The sequence below is a fragment of the Lonchura striata genome, chromosome 11 (genome assembly GCF_046129695.1).
Source record: "Lonchura striata isolate bLonStr1 chromosome 11, bLonStr1.mat, whole genome shotgun sequence".
In the NCBI taxonomy this organism is placed as follows: Eukaryota; Metazoa; Chordata; class Aves; order Passeriformes; family Estrildidae; genus Lonchura; species Lonchura striata.
This window is the reverse complement of record NC_134613.1, coordinates 21,475,347-21,487,720: the sequence shown is the minus strand read 5'-3', so window position 1 is coordinate 21,487,720 and position 12,374 is coordinate 21,475,347. Positions and strand designations below refer to the sequence as shown.

Genomic DNA, 12,374 nt, shown 5'->3' with positions numbered 1-12,374 from the left:
GCGGGGGGTCGGGGGCCGAGCCGAGCGGGGACACTTCGCTCCGGGCCGCCCCCCTCGGCTCGCGGCGGGGTCGGCGGGCGGGGACTGACCCGCGCCGCGGCCAATCCGCGCCCGCCGCGCCGGCCCCGCCCCCGCCCGCGCGCCGCCGCCGCGCCGCCATTGGCCGCCGGGCTGACGGCGGGCCCGCCCCCGCCCGCGCGCCGCCGCCGCGCCCCATTGGCCGCCGGGCTGACGGCGGGCCCGCCCCGCGGCTCCGCCCCGCTGCCGTAAAGCCGCGGAGGAGTCAGGGGGAGGGGGTGACTTTGCGACAGGGGGCGGCGGTGGCGGCGGTTCCGGCGCTGTGATCGAGCGGAGTTTGGGCCTCGCGGTCCTCCGGGAGCGGGTGAGGGGCGAGCGCTGCCCGGCGGCGGGGCGGGGGCGGGCCCGTGCGCGCCGCGGCTCGGGGTGACTAAGCGCGGCCGCGGGTGCGCGGCGGGAGGCCGAGAGGCGTGGCCTGGAGCGAGAGAGGCGGGGCCGGCCGTGAGGGGCGGAGCTTTGAGCTGTGGGCGTGGTTTGGCTGTGGGGCGGGGCTTTGGTAATGAGGCGGCGGCGGGAGGGGCTGAGGGGGAGACGGGCGGGGCTGAGGGCGGGAAGTCGCTGCAGGTGCAAGGAGTCCAAAGTGTGGTTTATTCCTTAAGCACTACGGTCATTTCATTGTAAGGACATCCAAAGCCTTCCGATTCATACCCAAAAGTCACAGACTGAGCCTTTCGCTTCATCAGATCTAATTTTATAATGAAAATAGGATGGGGTTTTGGATAATTTTTTCCAGAAAAAAAAAGGGCCTTAAAGCTCATCTCTTTCCATCCTTTGCCATGAGCAGGGACACCTTTCACCATCCCAGGCTGCTCCAAGCCCTGTCCAGCCTGGCCTTGGGCACTCCCAGGGATCCAGGGGCAGCCACAGCTGCTCTGGGCACATGTGCCAGGGCCTCAACCCCTTGCAAGGAACAATTTCTTCCTAATTTGACTGAATTAACATTGTTGATAGCACATTTTCCTTGCTTTATTTTTTTTAAACTTTAACTCAGAGATATAAGTGAAGAAGCTTAAGTTTCTTCTCTCATTCTGTTTGCAGCTCCACTTGACTTTGGTTTTGATTTTAAATAATTTTTAATTATGAAAGTAACATACAAAACCTGCTTTTTTTTTGTTCTTTCTTTCTGCGTAGTTTTCTTTTCCATCTTTTACATGATCAGTCTATATATAAGGTTTTTAGAACTATTCCTTGTTGTTTGTGCAGGAGTCTGGCTCTGTGAGGCATTGCCTTAATTGGTTTTTAGATGCTGTCAGGAGTAACTCAGATAAATAATACAAATAAGGGTTGGAGCTTGTCACTGCTTTTCTTTACTCTTCAGCTTTGAGCTTTTCACTCTCATGCTGTGTCTGAAACAAATTTAGCCCTTGTCTGATATTTTCTCCCTCTTTGAAGTAAATGCCTTCAAAATAAGCCCCCTCACTTTTCATTTCCTTCAATGGCTTACGTTTGTGAACTGTTGTCATGTGTGAGTGAGAAATATCTTAGAGATGCTTTTGTGAAGTTTGCAAATTAATGGTGGAACACAAATGTGTTCTGGGAGGATCCAGGAAGGCACAGCCAGCGTCGTGTGGTGAAGGTGAAATCTCCCAGTGGGTGTCCTAGAAAAGTTCTGAATCTCTCCTGCCTTAACCACCTTGCTGGATCGTGTGAATTTGTGCATGAGATCTCTTCCTCTACCACATAAGGTGATAATTCAAGCTGATCTCGAAAACAGGAGTAAATGTGTTGAGATGATTTTACTTTATTAGGTAGTCATTTAGGAAGAAATAAAGCTCAAGGATAGGAACAATAGCTATATAAAATATTCAGAGTGATTTCTGAAAAAAATTTATGCCTTTTCAGGTCATAAATTTCCACCTTAAGTAGAATTCTGAAAAGATTCTGCAAATGAAGAGGGAATTTATTGCCTGAAATACCAGATGTATTCTTAACATCCAGCAAAATGTGGAGGATGGGGGAAGGGTTCTTGCTTCTATCAGGTGAGGAACATGCTGTAACATTTTGGGGTTTTCAGGTCAGCCCTTGCCGAATGTCTTTAAAAATACCACACCAGAGGGAATTGTAGATTACTCCTGCAGGCAACTTCATGCTCTCAAATTTTAGTTTCTTTTCTGGAGGAAATACTTCCTGATGTGGGAGAAGTGATGAGTCAGGGTAGCACATCTTGGTCTACCTCCAATCCTTCGTGCCTTTGGGAAGCCATTTTGTCAATACATGCTTTAGTATCAATGACAAAATCAGGTTGTAAAAATGAAGGTGTCATTTTCAGTGTTTGATGTTGTTTTTAAAACTTGTGAAGATTAGAAACTACAATTAAATGCCTCATATGCTGACTTCTACAATTTCATTGTTTTCTAATATTCTGCTAAAAACAATTTAAAATTAATTTAAAATACTTGGTCTAGTGACATATGCAGGTAAAACTGCTACATAGATGGGAAGATCTTTAGAATTTCTTGCTGGTTTGAAGACTGAATGGTTTTCTTCCTTTGGTAAGAAGGGGGAAATGCATTATTTAAAGAAAAGCCAACTACAGGTGTATGGCTGCAGGATTCTGCCTGGAATTCTACCTGGTTGATTATGCCAGACTTAGATATGGGGATCCAGAAAGCATGCAAGTAAAAAAGGTATGAAAATTCATATAATCAACTTTAGTTCCACTCCTAACTTCACCATAGATAAAGGTAATGAGTTTGTTGGTTTTAATTAAAAGAAATCTGATTAGAGATCATGTTAAAACTGCTCTAAAAGATAAATATTACAGATGAGCATAATTCTTAATGTAGGTGAAAAGAAACCAAATTTTCTCAGAAAAAAAATATCCTTAATATCATCAGGCTATCTGTCTGGCCATTTATATACTGGACAGAAAATTTTGAGGGCTTAGGTGCTCATACCTGATGCAGAAATTTGAATTCTTAGTAGCTCTTCATTTTAAACTGTAGCCAATATTCCAGTGCTGTGATTGAAAGATGTCTTCTATTGACATGGGGATAAAGACTTTTTTTTTAACCTTTCCTGAATATGTTTAAATGTTTTTATTGGCTCTTAATAAATTTGACACTCTGATTTTAAATTATTCTTTAATTTTCACTTTCTTAATTGCTTCTTAATGAGGTTGGCCCACCTTGAGCCTGTGTGCAGAAGTCAAGACTTGTCCTTCCTTTGGCTTCCATTTTTTTGAGAGCTGTTTCCAGTTCCAGCCACAGTGGAGCAATGAGCATTTCCAGTTCAGAGGAAAATTTGCAGCTGAAATTTTATGCCTGTTTTTGGAGGCATCTGTCACAAAAGAATTTAGATTCTAGTAGTTTAGCAATGTAGAGAAAGATTTAATCCAAGTTCTCATATCTTTAGAAGTAGTCCCTAATAATAGTTATCTTTGGGTTTGTTAATTCCAGCTAATGAACATTGGTGTTGGTAATATAATACTGGAACTGTGAACTTCTTCCCAGCATGGTAATTTTTCATTTTAATGTCTCACTGAGACAGTTTTGTGCAGCTGAATTTGCATTTTCAAAACAAGTTTAATAATGGTAGCATTAACTCTAAAAATGTGTTGTTCCTTTATATTTTCTAGTTGCTTGCAAAGTAACAGCAGAATGTTTTATTTATAGGTAATTTAGAAGAGAAATATCCAGTGGTGCTTCAATTTCTCTTACTGTATGAAAGTGACTTGGAAGCTGATTTGCAGTGAATAATCAGAGAAGCCACACAGCATTTTCTGGAATATTGCATGATTTCATCATGAAGATCTCTCTCCTGCAGCAGATGTATAAGGACGTCCTGGCAGGCATTCCCCTAGCAAGGGAAAGCCATTATTATTCCTCTTTAATTAATCTGTGTGTGGAGCAGCCACCAGGAGGAGATGAATCCTGTCATCAGCAGCATCTGCCATCTACTGCTGGTGGCGTTGGGAGGCATCAGGGCACTGATTTGTCAGGTGTTGTCCCTGCAACAGATGATTTATCCAACAGCTTTGCCAACATGAGCTCCTCGTTCTGCCCACGGGAGGTGATGCTGCTCCAGCTCACCTTGATCAAACTGATGCTGGCCAAAGCAGAGTCCCAGGAAATGGAACTCCACACGAGACAGAAGTACTGTGAAATCTTCATTCTTCTTCTGAAGGAGGCAAAAATTGACTCAAAATTGGTAACTTCTGAAAGATATTTTTAGGAAAGGAGGAAAAATAAAAAGGGATGTGCCTTAGATATTTTTCCTTTTTTACCTGTCTCCAGATTCACCTGCTTGGTTCTGATGATCGGCTGTTATCTCACATGGCCTCACAAAGTTTAGCATCTCTTGTGTATTTCCAGCTGAAGAAAGAGGTGAGTGTGGCATCACTTCACAGCTCAAAAAATGAATTGGTGAGCCTGTGCCTGCAGGTTGTTCCATTTGACTATACAGCCAAGTTTTTCTAGTGTTTGTATTTTCTGAGAAACTTAGTCAGCTGTGTTAGGAGGAGCCTGGAGTATGGAAGGTAAAGAGATATGATGTGTAAACAGAAGTGTGGAGTGTTTTTATATATAAAAATCTGGAATTTTATGAAACTCATTTAATGTAAAGTGGGTGTGGATTACAATCATGTCTTTGAGGTTGCAATACAGATATTAAAAAGCCATGATCTAGACTATCAGTTTTACAGTTCCTTGGTATCTGATGGGTGATGCAGTAGATAAAAATAAATAATAACCTCTTGGAAGTTAATAAAATGCTTTAGTGTATGCTCTTGTTGAATAACCCAATTACTTGAGGTTTTTTTAACTTGCTGTATATTTAGTGAATATGTATTGCAGTCTCCATAGTAGCATCCTGAACACACATTTATTTCATAATTATGTTTGTAATATTTCTCACCAAGTTGTCTGGGAATTATGAATTCAGATCTGATCTGTCTACAGAATTATCTGATTTTGGGTAGGTCACATGACATTAGGAGGTTTGGTTTTCCCTCTTTGGAACATACAGATAATTTCTATTGCATGCATATGTTGCTACATGTTTGTAGTTAAAGACCTAATTAATGGCCCAGGATAGGCATTGTTTCTACCTGTGTTTTGTCTGTGCCTACATTTGAATCTTTTTAATATACAATTTGAAGTAATTGTGTTATGATTTAATGTCATTTGCATAACAACTGAGAGCATACGTGATTGGGTTTGGAATTCTTTTTCTTAGGACGCCGTGAATGTGGCGTGGCTGAGCTTTAGCCTGGACGCGCTGCTGGGATTCCCCGGGGCCGCGCGGGTGGCCGCCTGCCTGCGGACCCTGGCAGCGATCCTGCGGGAGACGCTGCAGGACGCGCCCGCAGCCCGAGCAGGTACCGCCAGGAGGAGCAACTCTCCCGGAATTCCTCGGGAATAGCTCGGCTCCGGGACATCCCTTCCCTTCCTTATACAGGGGGTGACGAAGTGCTGTTAAAACGTAGTGGTTTGGGCATATTTATATGCTGACAGTAGACACTACACCGATTAATTTCTTATTTGACTGATTTATCTGTCACACTGCAGGTCAATAATGTGCCTCTTGTTGCCGCAGGTGTTCTGAAGAAGTTGTTGGCTCCTCTCGATGCAGTGCTTGAGGGATTTTATAATGCCATCTTGCTCCATCATTTTGACAGTCACCACTACACTTCACCTTATTCTGAAGCTTCAAACAATCTGATCAGTTTTGTAGATCTGCTAGAAGTGCTTTTGGCTTCCAGAATTGAACTGGAATTACCGCTCAGGTGCCAGAGAATTTTATTTTTGAAAGTTTCTTATGTCCTCAATGTTATTAGCTCATCAATTCCTTATGTAATCAAGAAGAAATTAATTTTGCTCCTTAAAAAATGTGTCCTTTACAAGTCCAGAGAAGATGCTAAAGGTGGATCACCATTCTTACAATCCCCATCTTTGTGTGAGGATATGCTTGCACTGAGTAATGTTGTTCTGCAGGTTGTGAATTTGACTTGGCTTAATCAGATCCCACTCACTGGAAAGTCCAGCTACTTTGGAAGCAGTGAAGCTGCTCCTGGACATGATTCTCAAGTTGCTTCTGACCAAACTGTTCTCAGAGCCTTAAGTCTGGTTGTGCTTAAAGCACTGGAATTCAAGATTCACAACTCTGCAACAGAAGCAGAAATCAAAGGTAACAGTCCATTTAAATTTTGTTCATTTAGCAGCAAGAGTTTCAGAGCTTTCAGATTTAGTAGTCACAGCTCATTAAGACTGTAAATAGATTTCAGCTGAATTAGTGGTGGTGGGAGGGAGAAAGAAGACCCACCCAAGAAACTGCTGTTGCCTAATTAGTTGTCTCCTTGGATTTTATCAAATCCTTAGCCCTGCAATATGTTGGGCTTGAAACAGCTGCATTTGAGGTTTAAATCCAACCCCTGCCATGGCAGGGATACTTTCCATTAGACCAGCTTGCTGCAAGCCCTGTCCAACCTGTCCTGGACACTTCAGGGATGGGGCAGCCATAACTTCCCTGGGCCCAGTGCCAGGGCCTCACCAGCCTCTCAGAGAAGAATTTCTTCCTCTTATCCAATCTAACCCTGCCCTCTGGCAGTGGGAAGCCATTGCCCCTTGTCCTCTCCCTCCAGGCCCTTGTCCAAAGTCCCTCTCCAGCTCTTCTGGAGCACCTTTAGACACTGAAAGGGCCTCTAAGGTCTCCCTGGAGCCTTGTCTTCTCCAGGTCATTGCCCCAAACTCTCACCTGGCCTCAGAGCATCTCTATGGTCTCCTCTGGACTCACTCCAGCAGCTCCACATCCTCCTTATGTAAATGGTTGTGTTCTTCATCCCGACTGACAGGTCTGGCCCTTCCAATTACCAGTGAGCATTCCTCCCACAGCTGCTCCCTTGGGCTGGTTTGTTGTAGTGAGGGGTTGGGCTGGGCAGGAGAAGGGCAGAGCTGCTGCAGTGCCAGGGCTGTGCCGTGGGCAGCCCTGGCACGGCTGGGAATGCCGTGGAAGCCGCGTTCCCCACGGGACAGGCCATGGTGCTGGGACTCTCTGGGAGCCAGGGAACGCCTTCTCCCTGGCTGTAAGGGAGCACCAGCACGAGGCTTTTTGCCCCAGAGACCTCCCTGGAATCCCATCTTCCCACCTGCCCTTTCCCCAGGAGAGCACCTGATGTACATCTGATGCTGCATGAATGTGGATGTGCAGATTCTGTGATCAAAGCACTGTGCTGTCCCTGGGTTACAGCCCTCATGGAGAAAAATGGAAAAGCAGTTCAGAAGCAGTGTTTCTAGTCAGACATCAGTGAGAATGGGCATTCCTGTATTTATTGATTATGTGGCCCAAAGTAATTTCTGTTTCTTTTGAAATTTTATAGCTCTCGAAATACATTGAGGCATTTTAGTTGAAGCTTTAGACATAAATATTATTTTACTTTCTCTATGCTAGGTAGCAAGCCTAAAATCAATTTTTAATTCATCCATGCAAAAGGGCTTTAACTTTCATAAGAGAGCTTGTGAAACTCTTCCCAGATTTTTGGAAGATGTTATATTTGTGATGTCAGTTGCATTCTTAAAAATTTTTAAGTATTTGTAAAGAATATTTTACTTGTGATCCACCTTTTGAAAAATGTATGGAGACTGAGATTGTGTAAGAACAAGTGAAAAGAAAAAATGTAGGCTATATCCATTTTAGATGTCTCTATGAGAATTCTTTCTCAAAGAAAAACATTCTCCTTTTCCAGATTCATGACACAAAAATGAGTTTTTTAATTAGATCCAAACACCCCAACTGTCAAGAGGAATTTCAATCTGAAAGGAATGGTACTTCCTTATTTTAGTGACATTACAGGAAGTGTTTAAAACAAGCACCTAAATGCTTTAATATGCTAATTTCCCTTCCGGGAAACTGCTTGATCTTGTCATTAACATGGATTAGAGTGGCTTAACTTTAATTAATTTCAGCTTTGAGAGTAATTTCCAGATTTATAGGGAAGAGTTTCAGTCTGAAGTGTAACTATTACTAACAAAGATAATTTCATCTTCCTATTATTTGCTTGGAGCAAAAACAAATCTTAAAGTCAATTATTAAGGAAAATCATGTAGTGATGCAGTAAATAAATTTGATTTCAATGTTGCAGGAAAATTTTCTTTTCTAAAAATTTCTGCATGCTGTGTTACATCAAAAACTGCTCTATAGTATCTCATTATTATTGAAGGTATACATTTTTTGACTTAAGGGAGTCTCTCTGTCTAATTGAATACAAAGTGATTTTTATGAGTAAGCTACTGCACTAAACCAGCAAGAACTAATCTATGAAATTTGATGCTGTGATAAATCAGTTGAGCTAAGGAAAAAACAGCATTCATGAACTGTTATGCACTGTTAATTTAAAAAATAAGGAGTGTGTGTTGTTTGGCAATAAAAATGTATAGCAAAGTTCATGGTTAATTTTTTTTCAGGAGACTTTGAGAGCTCCATGTCCCAGCTGCTGATGTTCTGCAGGAGTCATGTAAAGCCTTCCTCACAGTCTCACCCAGTTGTGCATCATTGTGAATGGCTCTCCTTGGTTTTCATGGAGCAAGATGATGACATGTGGGAAGCTGCTAAAGCTTTATTACTTGTCTATTTAAAATTTGATAGGTCAGTGTACTTCTTTATTTCTGACAGAACTATGGAGAATTGTATTTGAGTGAGGATACTGTGACGTTCCCATTAGTCACTTTTGTTGGAAGGAAAATTATTTTTTAATCATTCAAACCCCTCCCCCCCCACCCTCAGGATGAAGTAATAATATGTGGTGTAAGAGCTGATAATTTAAGTCTTTTTTGGATGGAAACAGGAGTTGTGAAAGATTCCTACTAAATAATTTATAATATTCCGTAATTCAGGATAATTGACTTCATGTCTAAAGTAGTGGTTAGACAGATAAAAAGCAAGATTGCTTCCTTGCAACACTGAAGGTTTGACAATGGGATATTAGAATTAAACTTCAATAATTCAGGTACTTCTGGCAGAGTTTATAAGTATTGACCCTATGGGAATTCCAGGTACTTGATAAAAATGGTTCGTGCTAACAACTGAAAAGTGTTCTTCATGGATTGGTCCTGGATGTACAATGCTTCATTGTTGTTTAAATTACCAGACAAGATATTATGCTGATTTATACAAGGCTCTCAAGCTTCAAGTGGGAAGATGATGCAAGTAATACCTTACGCACACAATTCTTAGACGCAACTACAAGTAGGCTTCTCTTCCAGTGTGTGTAACATTTTGAAAGTTAGTCTGAATTCATGTTAGCAAAAATATTAAAATAGGATTGTTTCATATTTATATTAAAGTATAGTTTATGTCCTGTAAGTAATTTTGTTTATTGCAGAAGGTTTTCTAAGGAGTGCCCTTTAAGGCCTGCTGTAAGTGCTTTGGCTTCCTGAGCTCTCCAATGTCCTGGCCCCACCTGCCTTCATTCTTTCTCACTTTGATATAAAAACTTCTCTTTTTGTTCTTACATTTTCACCAAAAAAAAAAAAAAAAAAGAGCAAGAATCCCATCTTCTGGATATTGCTCCTTTAAAAAAAAAATAAATAAAATTTCCATTAAATTATGTCCTGGCTTACTTTTCAGGTTACGGTGTGATGCTGCTGGTAACCTAAGCCAAAGAGAGGAGGAATCCTGGAAGTTCCTTGTGCATGCAAGTGGATATAACCCACATTGTATCTTTTTATTTTTTCTGGAAAAGATTGCATTTGATTCCACAGTACTTCTAGATTTTTTGATCTCATCAGAAACTTGCTTTCTGGAGTACCTGGTCAGGTACTTAAAGCTTCTTGGGAAGGAGTGGCATGAGTTTGTAGATGTCTGTAACCATTTCGATACCGGGCACAGCACTTTCCACCCAGTTTGTTCTGTCAAGCCACCCCGCCGAGAAAAGCAAAGCTGCGTGACTGGGGAGAGTTTGCAAAATGCTGTTTGTGCAGCACAACCACAGGCTCCGATGTCTGTGGCTCCTTCTCACGAGTGCCCGGTGTTTACAGCACAGCAGGGTGATAATGAGGCCGCAGAGTGGAACCGGCCTGACTCATTGACTGGCACTGATAGCGCGTCCCTGCTGGGTTCTCTTCAAAGACTGGTTAATTATGACAGCTCAGAGGACTCGGAGGTGGAATCAGATGGAAAAGAGCGTTTGGTAAACACAAAACAATTGCCCTCAAACAATAAGACTGAGGTGAGGAGGAGGGAAACTGGTTGCAGCTGCAGAGATGATGACCGGAATCCACGCACCTCTGAAGTATCACCTCCGAAACCAAAGGGATCTCCTACCTCATCCTGTTGGACTTGTATGGCATCTCCTGATAACACTGCTCCCCTAAGAGTAATGCTTTACAAATCAACAAAGTGTTTGGAAGAGCTGCAAGAGGCTATTTCTAGGTTGCAGAGAAGAATTCTTTTCCCATATAATCCATCTCCATTGTTGAAACTGCTGAGCCACGTTGAGAAGATGAGTAAATCCATGAATCTACAATAATCCAAAGTGTTCTTGTGGGTTTTTTTAACAAGTTCACCAGGGAATATTTCCATGAGATTAATGACTTCTAAAGCTCATACCTCTTGCACTAGTCAGGACATTTAACCTCAGGCAGGGTGAACATAGATTTGGTTGGCACCGTAAAATCTGGAATTGTATCCAGTGATATGATCCATGACCTGAGGGTCCTAAGCTCGCTCATGGTGTGTATGTTAATGTACAGTATATAAGGATTAGTTGTTGGATATTCAACATTTTGTAATAAATAACTCATGTGAAAGCATTTCAAAAATATATGATATTTAAAGTATTGTCAATTATACTTAATGTCATTCTATTTCTGAGTTTATTGCCCGACTGGTAGTGGTTTATGGACTCAGGGCAAAGTAAATGCAACACTTGACTGCTTAGAAGTTGGGCTAAATAAAATAATATAGCTGGGGACAGTTTACTGTATATCCTGTGTGTTCTGCATTGGTGCATTGCTCAAAGTGGACCTTCAGATGTCTATATTCCTTTAATTAAAAGAAAAAGTGGATGTGAAATTAAAGCATATATTGTCTGTAGAAAAATTTAGTTGAGCATTATATCTTTAATTTAGCTTAGGTGATGCAGAAGTGACATTCCAACAGAATTTTTGCATCCACCATGCATTTCCTATAAATATAGGATGTATATTTAATAAATTTAAATCAGAAAGAATTAGAAAGTAAGTGATTCCAGTGCAGTGAGAAGGATATTGAAGGTGTTAAATTATTGTATTTATATCTTCTATTAGATGTAATTTGAATAACCGGAAAAGTGAGTGTCTGAGAGCTTGCCTGGGGGAGCAAGTTCAGAGCAGGATCCAAGACAGTGTGCACTTAGCAGGAAAGCACCTGATGCTGCTGCATTTAACCTGCAGCTTCTAATGATCTGCCAAGGGTTAGGCACTGGGAAAGTACTGACAACAGGAGCACTGGAAAAACCTCAGACCTCTTCAGAGCTGTGGGAAGCACCTTTCCTTTTAGGATCTGCTCTTGAAGGTAAGTGCTCTGTTCTCACTGAGAACAAGTAAGTGCTCTCTTGCCTTTGAATAGAAATTTAGTGTTAAATTAAAATAGATACTGATCTAAGATGAACAGTCTCTGGAGCAGGTTGCTGACTTTCAAATCTCTGTGGCTATCTTCTAGATTAGTCTTTAGCCCTGACTGGTGAATCAATGCAACTGAGAGAGGAAGAAAACAGTGTAGCTTATGGGATCCCTTAGCTGGCAGCTCCAGTGTTCTCCAGTGCCATTGGAATGGTATGAATTCACAGACAAGGAGGTTTGGACCTCAGTCTTCTTCCTTCAGGATGACAGCAGTGTTTTAGGTAGGAAGGAGTGATCCTCTTCACTGGCATGAAGGAGATCTGAACATTCTGGGTGTTTGCTGTACCATGGTTTCTTGCTGAGATCAAGACAGCTGTTGTGCAGAGGGGTGAGTGGGAATGCCAAGGAATGGAAACCTTTCCATTCTTGCCTGCAGTTGCTGTAGTTAAGAACTAACCCTGGAGTTGTCCAGGGCAGCAACATGCCTGGCTTCTCTTTGTTTGAGCCCAGTTATGCTGTAGCTGCTCAGTTGCTCATTTCTGTCAGGACTGAAATCCCTCTGGGCGTGTTCAGAGATGCAGCTTCAGACACTTGGGAACTTCTCAGTTCAAACACAGGAAATGCCATGGGCGAGGTGGTTGAGCAAGAGTTTCTCAAGTTCACAATTTTCAAAGTAGGTAGGTACTTATATTTTAGTGAAATCCTTTCCACTATCCTCACTCCTTTTCTAATCAAACCTTTGCTGACTAGTTTATTTTAATT

At 42.0% G+C, this 12,374-nt stretch overlaps 1 protein-coding gene across 1 annotated transcript; it reads left to right on the top strand.

Annotated features, from left to right (window-relative positions):
• Positions 1-272: 272 nt before the first annotated feature.
• LINS1 (lines homolog 1) lies at positions 273-11,095 on the top strand. Its single transcript, XM_077785930.1, has 8 exons — positions 273-382; positions 1,921-2,057; positions 3,693-4,227; positions 4,314-4,403; positions 5,254-5,395; positions 5,614-6,204; positions 8,478-8,658; positions 9,640-11,095. The coding sequence occupies exons 3-8, from the start codon at positions 3,823-3,825 to the stop codon at positions 10,538-10,540; spliced, it is 2,310 nt and encodes a 769-aa protein (XP_077642056.1). The 5' UTR covers positions 273-382; positions 1,921-2,057; positions 3,693-3,822; the 3' UTR covers positions 10,541-11,095.
• The last annotated feature ends 1,279 nt before the right edge of the window (positions 11,096-12,374 follow it).